Below are 18,784 nucleotides of genomic sequence, written 5' to 3' on the forward strand. Positions count from 1 at the left end.
CACCCGCTGCCGGTTCTGGCTGCCAGAGGGCGAGGCAGGGGTCCCAGCGTCAGGGTGCCCAGGAGGGTCCCGCCCTGGGGGCGTGCGGCTTTCTCTGAGGCTCCAGTGTGGCAGCTGGTGCTGTGAGAGCAGGGGAGGCCCCGGGCCCTGCCGCAGGGCTGGGCTGGAGGTGGTGGTCCTTGCCTCCAGGCTGGCTGGGGGACCAAGCGGGCTCTCTGGCCTCTGCCCTGACTCCTGGCACTCCTCAGGCCGCCCACTTTGTCCCCGTCCAGCCGCGTGGGGACGCAAGGCTCCTCTGCCCGTGAACTCACGCTGGGGCCCAAGTCTGCAGCTGTCGTGTCCATCTCATCCTCAGAGAGGAGATATCCTGGCTCAGGTCCCAGGCTCGATCCCCTCCTGGTGGCCGTGCTGCAGGGCAGAGACCAGCTGCCCATGTGCCCCGGGCCTCCGTGTGTCCTGTGGCCTGTAAATGGTCCAACAGGTCTCCTCCGGTCAGTCACCTCAGATAACTTTATGATGTTGGGTGATTTCAAACCTTCATGCTGTGCACTTCATGGAAAAGTGCCTGGAGGCTGGAGGAGCTCTGCTGAGTTTCCTTAACGACCCTGATGGCCATCTGGGCCAATGTCACCTTGGCGAAGCTACCTCGGCCAGTGGTCCTGAGGAGCCTGGGACAGTCCACACGAGCCTGCTTGTCAGCAGGGAGGCCTCAGTGAGGCCCTGCACCATGGTGACCTGCTAAGTACACTAAGTGACAATATTAACTAACAACGCTAACTATACTTACTGTGCTAATAAATACTACCTACACTAACTATACCAACAATTCTAACGATACTAACTGTACTAAAAATACAAAAAAAAATTCAGATAAAATGAGAAAAAGAACAAAGAAAATGAAAAACAAAAGAGTAGAGAAAAAAGAACAAATAAACAAAACAGCGGTAAAAAGCAAAAAACAAGCCAACTGTGGGTCCAATGCCATCAGGTCACCAAAGGCAGCTTCCTGGGCTATAAAGACCCAAAACCCGGGCCCAGCAGGGACTTCTGTAGGTTTTCTGTGAATACATCACAGTGGCACCTATGAGGTCAGAGCAAGAAACAGACCAGTCACAGCTGGGGATAAACCACAGTGGTTTTCTCACTAATCAGTCTCAAGACCCCTTTACTCTTTAACAAACAAACAACCAACCAAACAAAACAAAACAAAACAAAAACAAACAAACAAAGGACCCAAAGAGCTTTCTGTTTATGTGGGTTATTCAAGATTGATATTTACTTTATTCGAAATGAAAACTGTCGGATAATCCAGTGGCCTTTTCATTTCTAGCTTGAAAATCTGTAATAATTTTTGGCTTCTAAAGACCTCATAACATAGACACTTGAAATATTAAATTCTGTTTCCTTAAACTCTGGTCTCAAAATAATACTACAACTCAACTGACATCACGACACTACAGGAAAATATTCTGTTGCATAAGACATGGTAAGGTAAGTATCTTTATTAAATTTTTGTTATTATGTCGAACGCATAGTATTTGAAAACCTGGGATGTTGAGGGGTGATTCCAGAACTTCCCCTTGTGGAGCTCACAATCCAACTAACCCACACAGAGGAAACAATGAGAATAGAATTTAAATGGGAATTCATTGGCCCCAGATTTTCCTCTGTGCTCTGTATTTTTTTGAAAAAGCCTTACTGGCACAAGGATAGAGGCAAGAAAATAACAGGAGGAATATTTAGTCTCTTTGGGAGTTAAAGGAAACTACTATTAAAGGGCTTTTAAAACAACCCAAAGACACCTACTTACCTACAAAGAATTGATGTTCTAATTACAAATGATTAGTATCTGTTCCAGCGGCTCACCGAGCAGTCCAATAAGACAAAGTGAACAATTTTGCTGGTCTGGAAAATACTGGAGTCTGGAAACAATTGATCTAGGGATTAAAAGAGGAAAACACAAATGCCTTCTGTTTGCCTAGCTCTCTGCGATGATTCCTATAACAAGTAACTCAGCAAGAACCCCTTGGCTTGAGCAAAGCTAGACCTGGAATCCAGGTGTTCTCTGTGTGGTCCTTCCTGCTACACCTGTGGGCCGTCCCTGCGCAATTAAAGAGCGCTTCTTCACACACACACACAAAAAAAGGGAATTCATTTACTATCAGTTCTAAGAACTGTCGGCTCCAGGAAGTAATGCATATGAAGAAACTGCATGGAAGACGAGTAGAGACCTGGCCTGGGTGTGAAGGTACATTGTTAGCATCTGTAGAGCTGAGAGAAAGTTTTTTTTTGTTTTGTTTTGTTTTTTTGTGGTATGCAGGCCTCTCACTGTTGTGGCCTCTCCCGTTGCAAAGCACAGGCTCCGGACGCGCAGGCTCAGCGGCCGTGGCTCACGGGCCCAGCCGCTCTGCGGCATGTGGGATCTTCCCGGACCGGGGCACGAAACCGTGTCTCCTGCATTGGCAGGCAGACTCTCAACCACTGTGCCACCAGGGAAGCCCGAGAAAGTTAGTTTTCATCTGATTTTCTCCAGTAAGATCAGGAGATTTCTCATCAGAAACCTTGGAGGCCGGATGGTGTGGGCTTGATGTATTCAAAGTGTTGAAGGAAAAAAGCTGTCAACCAAGAATCCTATATCTGGCAAAACTGTCCTTTAAAACTGAGGGAGAAATTTAGACCTTCCCAGATCAACCAAAGCTGAGCGACCTTTACCACCAGACCTGGCTGCAACGAGGGGCATCCTTCAGGTTTAAATGAAGGACAAAGCCCTGTGAAGAAATTAAGTAAATACACAGATGATTAGAAAAGCTGGTGCTATTGTAACTTCAGTTGGTATCTCCACTTTTTGTTTTTTGATTTAAGAGACTAATGTATTTTTAAAAAACACAGTCTGTTTTGGGACACACGGTGCATAAAGGTGTAATTCTGTGACATCAGTAACTGAAAGGGGGTGGGGTCAGAGCTGTACAGGAGCAGAGTTTTTATATGTTATTGAAGTTAAGCTGGTGTAAATTGGCATTAGACCATTATAACTTTTGGATGTTAAATGTAATCCTGCGGTAACCAGAAAGAAAATAGCCATAGAATATACACAATAGGAAATGAGAAGGGCAGTAAAATGATTCACTACAAAAAATCAGCTAAGAGCAAAAGAAGATGGCCAAGCAGGAAATGAGGGACAAAAGAGCCAGAAGGCGTATAGAAAACAAACAGCAGAGTAAAAGAAATGTCTTTAGTAATTATTTTAACTGTAAATGGATTAAATTCTCCAAACAAAAGGCAGATTAGTAGAATGGATAAAAATGTATGATCCCGCCATGCCATCTATAAGAGACTCATTTTAGTTCCAAAGACACAAAAAAGTTGGGACTTCCCTGGTGGCGCAGTGGTTAAGAATCCGCCTGCCAATGCAGGGGACACAGGTTCCAGCCCTGGTCCGGGAAGATCCCATATGCTGCAGAGCAACTAAGCCTGTGTGCCACAACTAGTGAGCCTGTGCTCTACAGCTCGCGAGCCACAACTACTGAAGCCCGTGTGCCTAGAGCCTGTGCTCCTCAACAAGAGAAGCCACCGCAATGAGAAGCCCATGCACCACAACGAAGAGTAGCCCCGCTCGCCACAGCTAGAGAAAGCCCGCACACAGCAACGAACACCCAATGCAGCCAAAAATAAAAAATAAATTTAAAAAAAGACACAAAATTTGAACATGAAAGGATTGAAAAAGACAGTCCATGCCATGCAAACAGTAACCATAAGAGAGCATGGTGGTTATACTAACATCAGACAAATAGACTTTAAATCAGAAATTGTTACAAGAGACAAAGAAAACACTGTATATTCAGTACAGCTGGAAAATAAAACTGTAAACATTTTCACCCCTCATGACAGATCGTCAAGATATATGAAGCAGAAATGGGCATAACTGAGGGAGAAATAGTCGGTTCTAAATAATAGTTGGAGCTTTCAATACCCCACTCTCAGGATTGGATAGAACAACCAGACAGAAGGTGAGCGAGGAAGTAGAGGACTTGAACAACACAGTGTAGCAACCAGATCTAAGACACATGCGACCCTACCCACCAACACAACACACAAGTGCACGTGGGGCCTTTTCCAGGACAGACCACGTGTTAGAGTACAACTTATGTCTTAGTAGATTTTAAAAGGTAGATATCATACAAGGTATCTTCTCCAACCACAATGGGAGGACGTTAGAAATCAGTAACAGAAGAAAAGTGGAAAATTCACAAATTTGTGGAAATTACATAACATACTCATAAAGAACAATTTTGTCAAAGAAATCACAAGGGGAATTAGAAATTACTTAGAGATGAAGGAAAACGAAACAGGATGTACCAAACTTAGGGACACAGCAAAACAGTGCTAAGAGGGTAATTTATAGCTATAAGTGCTTACACTGCAAAACAAGATCTCAAATCAATAACCTCACTTTGTGCAGCTTAGAAAACTAGAAAAAGAAGAATGAATTAAACCCAAAGCTAGCAGAAGGAAGCTGACAATAAAGATTAGAGCAGAGATAAAATAGAGAATAGGAAAGCAATAGAGAAAATCAACAAAACCCAAAGTTGGTGCTTTGGAAAGATTAGCAAAGTTGGCAGACTGTTAACTAGACTGACTAAGAAAAAAAGGGAGACAAATTATTAAAATAGAAGTGAACGTGGAGGCATTACCACTGACTGTGGAGAAATAAAAAGGATTATGAACAATTGTACTCTTATGAATTGGATAACCTGGATAAAACGACAAATTCCTAGAAATACAAAACCTGCCTAGACCGACTCACAAAGAAATAGAAAATCTGGATAGACTCATTACTAGCAAGGTGACTGGATCAGTAATCAAGAGCTTCCTGACAAAGAAAGTCCTTGGACCTGATGGCTGCACAGGTGAATTAAAGAACTAACACTTATCCTTCTTCTAAAAAATTAGAGGGAACACTTCCTAACTCATTCTGTGAAGCTAGCATGATCCTGATACCAAAGCCAGACAAAGATACTACAAGAAAAGTACAGACCAATATCCCTTATGCACGTGGATGGACAAATCCTCAACAAAATACTAGCAAACTGCATTCAGCAGCACATTAAAAGGATTAAACACCGTGAACAGGTGGGATTTATGCCTGGAATGCATTGTTTCAGTAGTCTAAAACTGATGTGATACATCACATTAACAGAATGTAGGAAGAAGACCGCATGATTATCTCAATTGATGCAGGAGAATCAGCTGACAAGTCTCAAAACATTTTTATGGTAAAATCAGCCTACAAACTGGGCATAGAAGGAAACTACATGAACATAATAAAAGCCATATAAGAAAAACCCACAGCTAACATCATGCTCCATGGTGGATGGCTGAAAGCTTTTATTTACCCTAAGATCAGGAACAAGACAAGGTTGCCTGCTATCACCACTTCAATATAATACTGGAAGTCTAGCCAGAGCTATTAAGCAAGAAAAGGAAATGAAAGACCCAAAATTGGAAAGGAAGATGTAAACTTACCTGTTTGCAAATAACATGATCTTATATGTGAAAACCCTCGAGATTCCACCAAAAGAACTCTTAGGTGTAAAATGAATTTAGAAAAATAGCATTCATGTGGAATCTCAAAGGATCCGGAATAGCAAAAACAATGCTGAGAAAAGAACAGACTTGGAGATCTCATTCTTCCCATTTTCAGGACTTATTACAAGTTACAGTAATCAAAACAGAGTGGCATTTGCACAGACTTACAGTCCGATGGAATAGAATAGAGAGCCCAGAAAATACTCGGTGTGATACTGTAATGACGGATACATGTCGTTACACATTCGTGAAAACCCATAGTGTGCACGACACCAAGAGGGAGCCCTAATATGAACTGTGGACTCCCGGTGATTGTGGTGTGTCAGTGTAGGAGCATCAGTTGTAACAAGTGTACCACTTTGGGAGAGGATGTTGATAATGGGGGAGGCTGTGTATATATGAGGGTAGGGAGTACGTAGGACATCTCTGTGCCTTTCTCTTAATTTTTCTGTGAACCTAAAACTGCTCTAAAAAAGTCTTAAAAATAAAAGGCAACCTATGGAATGGAGAAAATATTTGCAAATCATATGTCTGATATGGGGTTCATACCTAGAATATATGGGGCTTCCCTGGTGGCTCAGTGGTTAACAATCCGCCTGCCGATGCCGGGAACATGGGTTCGATCCCTGGTCCAGGAAGATCCCACATGCCGTGGAGCAGCTAAGCCCGTGCGTCACAACTACTGAGCCTGCACTCTAGAGCCCACGAGCCACAACTACTGAGCCCGTGCGCCACAACTACTGAAGCCCAGGCGTCTAGAGCCGGTGCTTCGCAACAAGAGAAGCCACTGCAAGGAGAAGCCCACACACCACAACGAAGAGTAGCCCCCGCTCGCCCCAACTAGAGAAAGCCCCTGCGCAGCAACGAAGACCCAGTGCAGCCATAAATAAATAAATTTATAGAATATATAAAGAACTCCTACAAGTTGACAATAATAAATAACCTCATGAAAAAAATGGATGAAGGATTTGAATAGACGTTGCTCTAAAGATGATATACAAATGGCCAACCAGTATATGAAAAGATCATCTGTAATCATGATATAAATTCAAATTAAGACCACAGTGAGATACCACCTAAACCCCTTTAGGATGGCTCCTAGCAAAAAGACAGAAAAAAAACAAGTGTTGCTGAGGATGTGTAGATATTAAAACCCTTGTGCTCTGTTGGTGGGAATGTAAAATGGTGCAGCCACTGTGGAAAACAGTATGGAGGCTCTTGAAAAAATTAAACGTGGGGGACTTCCCTGGTGGTCCAGTGGTAAAGAATCCACCTTCCAACGCAGGCGACGCGAGTTCGATCCCTGGTCGGGGAACTAAGATCCCACATGCCCTGGGGCAACTAAGCCCGCGTGCCATGACTACTGAGCTCGCGGGCCTCAGTGAGAGAGCCCGCATGCCACAAACTACAGAGCCCATGTGCCCTGGAGCCCGGTGCCACAGCTAGAGAGAGAAAACCCACGTGCCACAACTAGAGAGAGAAGCCCGCACGCCACAACTAGAGAGAAGCCTGCATGCCGCAATGAAAGATCCCGTGTGCCAAAACTAAGACCCGATGCGGCCAAAAAAATAAAGAAAAAGACAGTAAACATGGAACTGCTCTATGATCCAGCAATCCCATTTCTGGGTGTATACCCAAAATAATTGCAAGCAGAATCTTGATGAAATACTTGTATGTTCATGTTTATAGCAGCATTAATTCATATAGACAGAGTAGAATGGTGGTTGCCAGGGGCTGGAGGGGGTGAGAGTTGGGAAGTTATATTTAATGGGTTCAGAGTTTCAGTTTTGCGAGATGAGAAGTGGTCTGGAGATGAGTGGTGGTTCACAACAGTGTGAATGTACCTAATGCCACTGAACTGGAAACGTTATTACCGTGGTAAAAGTTTATGTTAATGTGTATTTTACCAGAATTTTTTTAAATTAATAAAAGATGGAAAATATTTACCAAGGATTGGCAGGGATGTTTCACAGCCACTAGAGGCAGTGTAAGTCCATCAGCCATTTTGGAAAGGTAATTGGCGATAATGAGGGAAGCTGAGCGCACACTCCCACTATCTGCACTCCCACTCCTCGGGGTGCACCCCTCTGAAGAGGCGAATACGTCCCCAAAGAAACACGCACACACGCGCACAGCAGCGCGCCGCGTCGCAGCCCCGCGTGGTCCCTGTAGCGTGGAGCAACCGCCGTCTGTTCACACGGCAGTGTAACGCGCAAATGTGAGTGGAAGATCTACAGCGTGCGAAACAAGGTGGAATCTCACCGCCAGTGTTGAGTTGAAGGGGGCAGGTACCAAGGCGGTTCCCTTCGTATGGAGTCCAGAGCCAGCAGAATTCAGCTGTGCTCTTAGAAGTCAGTGAACAGTGGTTTTCCTCTGGGGCGGGGCTCCTGACCAGAAGGGTCCACAGGAGATCCCAGGGGTAGTGTGCAGGTCGTACTGCTTCTTGATCCTGGTCCTGGAAACAGAGCGTGTTCAGCTTGTGGGGGAAAAATTGTGAGTTGTGTGCTTACAATGTGTCATGTGCTCTTTGGTATGGGAATTATACTTTAAAATGGTAAGTTAAAAAGATTCGTTTCAAGCCCAGAATGGAAGAGGGCGGTCAGCCTGTCCTGTCTTTCCCGGCAGAGGCAAGGTCTCAGTGACCTTGTGGTTCTCTTCTTGCAGGGAGGCTGCGGCCGGGGCCTGAGCACTGCAGCGGTGTCACGGTGAGGGCAGAGGCCCAGGGCTACACCGCGCTCCTCGTGAGCTACAAGCACGGCCACATCCACCTGAGCGCCCGCATCACCATTGCCGCCTACCTGCCCCTCAAGGTGAGCCCCAGGCCCTGCCCTCCCCCCGTTCCCTGGTGCAAATTATCCATCTGCTCTGGTGAATGTGTGTTAAAACACTGATTGTTCAGAATAGCTTTTGGGACAGCTACAGAGGTGATTGTCAAGCTGAAATTAGGAGTATGGAGCAGGGGCAGGGCCTCCCTGGTGGCAGACGGTGAGCGCCGACATCCTTGTGGATGAAATGATTCCCACACGGATCGGGACAGAGGGGCTCCTGGTCCAGTAGAGACTCACCCTGCAGGGTCTCCACAGAACCCTGGCGTGGGGACAATGGCCCTGGCACGTGGTGCAGATTCTGGGGCCTCGGGGCCTGGGTCAGGTCTGGATGTGCCCCTCGCCTGATGCCAGGTAACCGTCAGCGTCTGGGTCCCCCATGCGTCTTCGTGCAGAAGGCATTTAGAGTGTTCCTGCTCAGAGCATGCTGCCTTTGTTTGACACCAACTCCCGACTTTCAATCCAGGTCCAGCACCAAGTCTGTGACTTTGGCTGATGTAATTTCCCTGGGCCTCAGTTTCCCTGCCTGTAAATGGGGCTAATACAGCACCTGCCTCCCAGGGTTGTGGTGACGATGAGCTGAGCTCACGAACCAGGTGGGCTGAGAACCGTCCCTAGGAGGTACTGAGCGCTCAGTAAGGGTTAGCTGTTACTGTGTGAACAAGGAAGCCCTGGCCCTTCCTCCAGCGTGCGGCCAGGCAGCCTGGCTCGGGAGGCCCGGGGATCGTGGGGCGGGCCTCCCAGGCTGGGCCAGTCAGCACTTGCATTTCCCGGGCACCAGTCCCATCCGCTAGGATAGCTCTGGTCCCCTTGATTTGGGATGCATTTTCTTCTCCCCCTCAGCCATTAGAAGCTAGCTCAGTGACATAAGAATTCTTCATCGCTGCACCCCTAGCCCTGGGCACAGAGCAGACGACACCAAGGGCTGTTGTGGATTTCTTATTGAGATATAATTGACATATAACCTTGCGTTAGTTTCCTTAGGACAACAGAGTGATTCAATATTTGTATCTATTGGGAAATGGTCACCACGATAAGTCTGGTTAACATCCATCACCACGCATTGTTACACGTTTTGTGTGTGTGTGATGAGAACTTTTAAGATCTACCCCCTTAGCAGCCTTCACGTATGCAGCACAGTGTTATTAGCTAGAGTCACCATGCCGTACCTCACATCCCCAGGACTCACTTATTTTGTAATTGGAAGTTTGTACTTTTTGACCACTTTCACCCATTTTGCCCCCAATTCCTGCCTCTGGCAGCCACCAGTCTGTTCTCTGTTTCTATGAGTTTGTGGTTTTTGTTTTTTTGTTTCTAGATTCCATTTATAAGTGAGATCATAAGGTATTTGTCTTTGTCTGTCTTGGTTTATTTCACTTAGTGTGATACCCTCAAGGTCCATCCATGTTGTTGCAAATGGCAATGTTGCAAATTCCTTCTTTTTATGGGTGAATGATATTCTTTTATATCTATATCTATATACCTGTATCTATATCTATATCTATATATATGTCATATCTTCTTTATTCATTCATCCATTAATGGGCATTTAAGTTGTTTCCATATCTTGGCTATTGTAAATCACGCTGCTATGAACATGGGATACAGATTTCCTTTAAAGTAAGTGTTTTTCTTTCCTTTGGATAAATGCCCATAAGGATTTATGGGAATTGCTGGGTCATGTGGTAGTTCTGTTTTTAATTTTTTGAGAAGAGTTGTTTAATTTAGAAGGAGTGAGTGGGGAAATGTGTCCAGGGTTACCTAGCTAGGGCTGAATCCAAGGTCTCCTGATCCCCCAAACCAAAATATATATAAATACCTACTCATAGGTGCCGGTCCCTGCTCTAAACGTTAGGGGTACAACAGTGCAAAAAACCACACAGAAATCCTTTTCCTCATGAGCTGACATTGTAGCAGAGACAGAGGTAGAGACAGACAGTAAATAAACTAGTAAGTCATGTATTTTGTATATGCATGCCATGGAAAAAGTAAAGCGTTGAAAGGGTGATAGGGAGGGCAGAGGAAGGAAAGATGGCAGCGTAAAATTGAAAGGTCAAGATCCTCTCACTGATCAGGACCCTGGAGGTGAGAGGGCTCAGGGAGCAGGGCTGAGAGAAAACTAAAATCCCTAAGATGGCAGCGGTCATCCTGGGCAGGCCCTGCCACAGCCAGCCGTGTGATGGAGCCTGGGGAGGAGGTTCTTCAGGACCCCTCCTGGGTGCTTGTCCAGGTGACCACATGGTCTGATTATCTGGGTGTTTGTTGGAGCATCAGGGGCCAACCCCTGAGCTCACTGTCCCAAGCTGGGATGTAAGGATGAAGATAAGGTGGACATGTCCCCAGTAAAGGTGGCTTCCTGACTGGAGAAATTATAGGGAAAAGAACAGGATATGTGTCTCTTCTCTCATCTTCCTTGTGCCTTGATATCTGTTAAGATTAGGTGTATTTGCAAGTAACAAAACGCAAAATAACAGTGGCTCAGTGAATAGAGAGTTTGTTCCTCTTTCACATGAGAGGTTTCACACAGGTCTAGTGTGGCAGCTCTGTAGTCATCAGGGACCCAGGTTTCTGTCTTTCTACTTCATCGTCCTAATATGTGGATTTCATCCTCAAAGTTGCCTCATGCTCTAAGGTGGCTGCTGGAGCTGCAGCTATCACATCTGCATTCCATATAGCCAGAAGGGGAAAGAGCTCATCTCTGAGCCGAGTTAGTTTCCTGTAGTAGCCTTGTCAGAAGTTTAACAGAGCAGCTTCCACCTGCACCTCATTGGCCGGAACTTCATCTGCTGGCCACAGCTAGCTGTAAGAGACGAGGGAGTCATTTCAGCTGGGCAATTTACCACCCTAATAAAATGGAAGTTCTTTCTCTGAGGAAGAGAGGAGTGTGGAAACTGGAAGGGCAGCTACCAGTTCTTGTCCAGCCTGTGCTTGCCAGTTCACTCTGCAGACAGTCCCTGGTGCTTTGTTAGTACAAGGTTCAGGGTGGGGAGACAGATCTAGGGAAACATCTCACCCTCTGTGCCCTGGGAGGCTGCCCATCTGTGAGGAATGCAGACGTGCAGACAGACGCAGTAAGTGTAGTAGAGGTAACGAAGAGTCCTGTGGGCACAGGTCACCTGTGAACGCAGAAGCAGAACGAGAGTGTGAAGGCAGGAAGCTCGGCTGGTGGGGCACCAGAAGGCGTGTGTGTATCTCGGGGTGAGGCATGAGACTGGAGGCTCCCTGGGTCAGGTCGAGCGAGGGTTAGAGCTGGATGTTCTCATGCAGCAGTGGGCAGCAGGTGAGGTCAGGGAAGGACAGTCACACCCATGAGACCCCTGCTGCTGGTGGGGAGGGTGAGTGGCCGTGTCTTGGAAGCACATTGTAAGGATGCCCCCCATGGCAGAAGAAAGACCCTCCCCAGATCTAACAGGTGCCACTCGCCAGCCCCCCACTCCACCCCCCGGCCCGACTTACCTGTAACCTCTTCTGTCTAATTGGCCCACAGACAGAGGGGGGCTGTCTTGCCAGTTCCCTAACTCCCTTCACAGCCAACACACTACTTCCTCTTCAGCCTGGTTGGCTGCAGCAGTTTGGGGTACATTGTCACCCCACTTGCGGGTTACCCTTTGGGGGCCTGGAGTGCCAGGGTCTGGGGTCCCCGCCTGCCTCCTTCATCCCGGTGATGATCAGCGTGGGCTGTGCACCCTGGAGCCTCTGGGTCAGCCAGGTGCCGGGGCGGCGGGGGGGGGGTGGGGTGGGGACTGTCACCTCTGACTGCCTCTCCCCTCCCCTCCCCTCTCCTTTTCTCTGGATCCTGGACTGAGGCGGGTAGTCCATCTCCTGGAAACGCAGACTGCTGGTGCTAAGGGCCTCTTGATGACCAGACGCCCTCCTGTTTTGCAAACCAGGAAATTGAGTCCCTGAGAGAGAAGGTCTCGACTGCGATACGGGGCCCCTCCTCTCCTGCTTGGCCTGTCCTGGTATCTGCGTGTTGACGCCCCCAGTACGATTTATCAGTGTCCTTCATTAGCCATGCTGATTATTAACCTATCTCCCTGGCACACGGTTCGGTGACGCTTTTATGCCTGGATGGGAAGAGAATTGCACAGCAAGGTGATAATTGATCATTCTCCAGCTTTAATTATAGGACATGTGGTACTTTTGCACAGTCTTTCTATTGGGCTGGTCAGGAAGAAATCCTCCTGCAAGGTTTACAGTGACCTACTTTGTCCATAGCAGAGCTGTTCTGGTTGTGGTGGTGAGACGGGTGAGAGCAGGGCATCTGGAGTCGGAACAGACCCGGGCCCGCCAGCTGGGTGAACTTGGACGAGTTGCTTCTGCTTGCTGGGCTTCACTCTTTCCATCTGCAAAATGGGGGTGACAGTTGACAGTAGTGGGGGCCATTTACTGAGCATATGCTACATGTGTGTTCAGGGCTCCCATCCATGCCCCCTTGAATCTGCGATAACCCATGAGGCAGGGTTCTCATTGTACCCATTTTATAGGACGGGAGACTGAGCCTTATAGACATTAACCTGCTTAAGGTCACACAGCTGAGTGACAGCTTCATTCTAGCTTTGGGGACAGAGAAGCAAATGCACTTAAGAACACACAGGAAGTGATGACAGGTGGTGAGAAGGGCGGTCCAGCTGGGAAGGGAGGTAACAGGTGACAGGAGGTCCTGCCTTGGACGGGGGATCTCAACCACTCAACGGACTCTCAACCACTGCGCCACCAGGGAAGACCCAGGGTTTGCTTTTTTTAACCTTATTTTTTGTCTAAGTTGTTTATGTGGTTCCCAAGTTAAACCTGTATTCAAAGTACACCCAGAAGCCTCACTTCCATCCCTTCCCTGCCTCTTGTCAAAAACTATTTTGATTAGTTTCCATTTTACAGTTTCAGTGTCTCTTTTTGCAAAAGTCAGCAAGAACGATTGTATGTTCTTATGCCCTGCCCGTTCCTCTCTTACTCAAGGGTAATATGCTAGATATCCTGTTCTGCACTTTGCTTCTTTGCTTGGAAAATAACCTGCAAATCTCTCGACATCCACACGGGAAGATCTTTGTTTGACATTCCATCGTATGGATAGACCACAGTTTACCTAACTAGGCCCCTGCTGGTGGGTGTTTGTGCTGTTTCCAAGCTTTTACTCTTAAAAGTAATACTGTAATGCCTAGCTCTGTGTGTATGTTTTATATATTCATGGAGGCATATCTTCGGAGTCCATTCCTAGAAGGAATGTTGCTTGGACAAGGGATAAATGTGACTGTCATTTTAGTAGATATTGCCAAATTTCTCTCTGTTGGGGTTGTGCCATTTTCCTGTCTCCCCAGCGGGATAGAACACGTTTCTCGATAATACTGTTTTTGAAAATTCCTGAGAGAATAGATCTTAAAAGTTCTCATCTGGGGTTCCCTGGTGGCGCAGTGGTTGAGAGTCCGCCTGCCGATGCAAGGGACACGGGTTCGTTTCCCGGTCCGGGAAGATCCCACATGCCGCGGAGCGGCTGGGCCCATGAGCCATGGCCGCTGGGCCTGCACGTCCGGAGCCTGTGCTCCGCAACGGGAGAGGCCACAACAGTGAGAGGCCCGCGTACCGCAAAAAAAAAAAAAAAAAAAAAAAAAAAAAAGTTCTCATCACAAGAAAAAAAAATTGTAACTTTGTGTGGTGATAGATGTTAACTAGACTTATTGTGGTGACCATTTTGCAACATATACCAATATCAAAACACTATGTTGTACTAATGAAATGAATATAATGTTACATGTCAATTATATTTCAAAAAACAAGTTAATTAATTTTATAAAAGAGTACGTGTTTCCCTACGGACTCACCGGCAGTGTGTGTGCTCAGACTTTTGGATTTTTGCTAATCAGATGGCAGAGAAATAGTGTCACAGTGTAGTTGTAATTTACTCTTTTAAAAATATTTCAGTTTGTCTGTAAGGTCTTTCATTTCTCATGTGGTTGAGATCGCGCTGCAGATACAAGAGGAAACAGACATGCCTTTCCTTTAATGAGCCTATAGGCCAGCTGGGGAGACAGACGCCCAAACAGATCATTTCCTGGCGGAACAACCAGCACCAAGTAAAGCAAGGACCAGAGAGTGAGCCACCCCAGCCCTGGCAGGCTCGCCTCTCCCAGGGAGACGTTGACGCTTCCCCTCTTTTCTCCCACAGGCTGTGGACCCCTCCTCTGTCGCCTTGGTGACCCTCGGCTCCTCAAAAGAGATGCTTTTCGAGGGGGGTCCCAGACCCTGGGTCCTGGAGCCTTCCAAGTTCTTCCGCAACGTCACCTCTGAGGACATGGACAGCGTCAGTCTGGCTCTCTTTGGGCCCCCTGCCGCCCGGAATCACCAGCAACACTGGATCCTCGTGACCTGCCAGGTCTTGGGCGAGCAGGTGAGCGGGGGGCCACCCCCAGACCAGCCTTGCCCAGAGCGAGGGATGGAAAGTCACGTCCCCCAAGCACCCTGCTGTGCCTCGCAGCATTATTTTATCTAACTGCTCGAGGCAACCCTGAGAGACAGCCGTGGCTGTTGTACCCATTTCACAGACAGGCAGACTGAGGATCAGGGTGGTTGAGTAAGCACCATCTGGGCCTAGCGGGGTGTGGCAGTTGGGACCGCGCTACACGCTGGCCAGTCCTGCTTCTCTTTCCACACCCGGGGCAATCTCTTGGTCCAGGGCGTCAGCACTCCCCACTGTCAAGTCCGGGTGGGTTGAGATCGGGCTCGCAAAGTCAGAGGCCTCCAGGGTCAGGCAAGTATCAGTATTATAAATGAGTGGGACTGCAGACCCAGGGTGGGCAGATCCTTTCGGTGTTTCAGGATGAGCCGAGAATCCCAATATTTTTTTCTCCGGAATCTTTTTTTTAGATGGAAATATAGTTGATTTACAATATTATATTAGCTTCAGGTGTATGGAGTGTCTTGGTTTTTTTTTTAATGCTGAAAACCAAAAAAATTAGCCTGGGTGGACGGAGCACAGTGCACCTGTGATCCCTGCAGGGCCGGCATCGGCTGGATAGAGCAGCAGCTCGCCCCTCCGTTCCCCTGTGCCTGGCAGTCCCAGGCTCAGGGCTGCACACTCGTCTGGTTATAGTAGGGGTGTAACCCTCCATTCCCAGGGTGCCCGGAAACAGAACGCAAGGGGTGAGGAGGCCAGCGTGAATCAAGAGACATAAGAGAGAGCCCCTTTCTTGGGGGAAGTGAAGAACACCTGTGTTTATTTACTAGTACAGAGCATGTCAGTTGATGTTAAAACACACACACACACACACACACACACACACACACACACACACACACACACGCACGCACACACACACACACACACACACACACACGGCCCCCAGGCACCCTTATGAAGACGGCCACACCAAGACTGGCTTGGTGTGAGCGGAAAAGAGGCACAGTGAGAGGCCCACTTCCACTGGCTTCATTGTTTTTTTTTACAAAATCAATTGAAGAATAAGAAAAATAATAAATACCACAACAAGAATAAACTTAGTCAAAAATGAACGTAGAGAACTTTCTTAGCCCTGGCTTGGCTCAGTCATCTGTGTCCCCCTCGGACGGTAGGGGTTGGACCCTCAGCAGGGTCGCCCTGAGGGCCCCCTACCCTGGTGCTCTGGGGTCGCTTCCTGGGGTGTTGGGGGTCACCCAGGACACTGCCCTCTGTCCTGCCTCGTGGTCAGGAAGGTTGAGGGGCTTCTGGACCGGACTGTTCTGGCGTGTGAAAGTGAGTGTCACTGAGGGGCCGGGGGCCGCTCCCTCAGAACCGGCCGTGAGCCGTATTGCTCGTAAAATGGGGGCCGGGCTTGATTTCTGAGGTCCCAGCTCTGAAAGCAAACATAAATCTCCGTGTCTTTTCTTGCACCTTTAATTTCCGTCTTTGCAGCCTCCAGCTGAGCTTGTCTAAGAGGCGAAAGGAGGGCAGGGCTGTGGCTCCAGCACCTGCTCAGCGGCCCCGCCCTCCGTAGCCCTCAGCTGGTCCCTCCCCAGGGGCTCAGTCCATCAGACACGCTCTGCGGCGCCTGCACCTCGTTGTGATGGGTGTCTTCAAGTCACTCTGGATTCCTCATTCAAAACGCACAAGCTTGTCTATTTGCTCATCAGCCTTGGGGTCTTCATAGGGTCCCGGGAAGCTGCATGGTGTTCCCCCGACCCACCTCTTCCTCGGGCCCAGGAGCCGGCAGTGGTTCTGTTCTCTTAGTAGAGGGCGCCAGGGCCCCTGTCGGAAGGTCTCTTGCACGTTGAGGGAGCTCTCTCCTGGGCGTGTGGCGCTGGACCACCGTAACCCGCTTGGGATGCGGGCATCACCACCATCCCAGTTCTGCAGAAGAGCACGCTGAGTCCCGGGGGCTCCCAGCGGAGCAGGGACTCGGGCGTGGGGTGTCTGACGGCTGCTTCTGCTCTGCCAGGTCGTCGCCCTCACGGTGGGGAACAGGCCCAGCATCACGAACCCCTTCCCGGCACTGGAGCCTGCTGTGGTGAAGTTCGTGTGTGCGCCACCCTCCAGGCTCACCCTGGCGCCCGTCTACGCCAGCCCCCAGCTGGACCTGTCCTGCCCGCTGCTGCAGCAGAACAAGCAGGTGGTGAGTGGCCTTCTGGGGAGGCGGCGTGGGTAGGCCAGGCGACACCCGGTGCTGCCCCCTCAGCCCTACACTCGCCTTGTCCGGTGGGCACTCGTCTGCGTGTGACACATGAGGCCCGGGATCTGGAGGGGTGGGGCATCCCCCGCGTCACAGCTGCTGGTGGCAGCGCCCGGACTCTGCCGCCTCTCTGCGTGGGCACTTGGCGGTCTGTACAGATCTCGTCGCTTTCCTGTGTGGCTCGAGGCTGTTAAGGTGGGGTTCTTGTCTCAAGGCAGGAGTTGCAGAGGGAGTGGCTGGCGGTAGCCTTCTCCACGGTGCGGGGGATGGTGCTGTGTTTCCAAGGTCACCGCGAGCAGAGGGAAGAAAGTCACTGGGGTCCCTGACAGCAGGGATGTGAGGTGACAGCAGTCCAGCCTCCACCCCTGAGACCCTCGAGACCGGACGGCTGGACGTGGAGGATTTGGAAGCCCCCTGGTCAGGATCAGGCGTGCACACGTCCTGCTGGCCGGCTGCGGCCCTTCTCGGAAGGGAACCAGGCTTCTTTCTTCTCATCCCTCAGCATACGTTTGTTGGATCTCACCCCCTGTGCTGGGCACACGTCAGGTTCTGGAACGCAGAGTACCCAGGGCAGGCGAGGCTCGGGCCTTGGAGCCGACAGGAGGCCCACAGCAGACGTGGTAGATGGGCGGGTGCGAAGCCCTGCGGAGACAGGGGACCTCAGACTATAGGGAAAGGCCCCTGTGAGGAGGGCACACAGGCTCACGCCTGTGCTCGGGGCGCCAGCCAAGAGGGGCCAAGCTCAGGGTGCCCCAGGCAGGTGGAACAGCAAGTGCAAAGGCCCCGGGGCCAGCCCAGGGTCTCTGCAACCCTGCTGCCCACACAGTGATCAGAACCGCTGTGTGTGTCTTGCTCCTCGTCCCTGAGGGCTGGACCCGCAGGCAGATCCTACGTCTGTCCAGCTCCAAGTCCGGTGCCTCCTTGGCAGCCCTGCAGATGCTTCTCTCCCAGCCCCAGCCTGCAGTCAGCCCCGGGGCGTGTCCAGCTGCCTGCCTGGGGCAGCGAGATTGGGAGTCGGCTCCTGCTGCTGCTTGGTCAAGTTGCATCCCTTTGAAGCTCTAGGGGAGGCGCCAGACTCCAGGGCCTGGGACTTGGGAACAAGCCCACCCTCTGGCCGGTGCCTCTGGGCCTCCTGTCCTTGTGAGCTTGGTTCAGCTTTTTCTCCCGCTGCTCTGGCGATCGTGGGGGGCTTCACTGACCCCTCAGCTCTGAGGCATGTGAGCCCCTCCGCTGGTCCCGTGAGGACTGGGGCCTCGCCGGCACTGGTTAAAGTGAGGAGTCTGTGTGTGCGGCTCAGGGCCCTCTCCCCTGCCCCGCGGGCCTGCAGGGAGCATCCTCCTGCGGGAGGAGACCCGGGCTCAGAGCCCAGGGCCCCTCCGCAGGCTCGTTGCCATGGTGCCGCATCCTCCCCGTCCCAGGCCTGGGTGTGCATGTCATGGAGCGGCTGACCATCTTCCCTAAGGTGAAAATCCTTGTGTGTTCAGGAAAAGACTTTGGGGGCTATTGAGATGAATGTCCTGAAAGTTTTACATTTTAAATCACTTTTATGTACTCAGCAAATTATCCCTTGTGGAAAGAAAGACAACACATAAGTCTGGATGCTTGGAAGACCCGGCTTGCTGGGTACACCGTGTGTGTGCCGGGGAGCCGGATTCAGGCCCGGCCTGAATCCCACCCGCTGTGCAGCTGCCTCCTTTGAGTGATGACAGTGACATCCAGAGTTCCTGCGGGGGATAA

General features: G+C 49.6%; 1 protein-coding gene across 1 annotated transcript in view; it reads left to right on the top strand.

Moving 5' to 3' along the window:
* The window catches only part of NUP210 (nucleoporin 210), a gene marked incomplete at its 5' end in the record, with an annotated part of 98,567 nt that overhangs the window by 39,244 nt on the left and 40,539 nt on the right, over positions 1–18,784 (top strand). The window contains 3 exons of the mRNA XM_082662779.1: positions 8,251–8,396; positions 14,572–14,793; positions 16,817–16,990. Of these exons, the coding sequence (XP_082518905.1) occupies positions 8,251–8,396; positions 14,572–14,793; positions 16,817–16,990 (542 nt within the window). The remainder of the gene's footprint in view (positions 1–8,250; positions 8,397–14,571; positions 14,794–16,816; positions 16,991–18,784) is intronic.

This window comes from Grampus griseus (genome assembly GCF_964374135.1).
Source record: "Grampus griseus genome assembly, chromosome: 10".
Classification (NCBI taxonomy): domain Eukaryota; kingdom Metazoa; phylum Chordata; class Mammalia; order Artiodactyla; family Delphinidae; genus Grampus; species Grampus griseus.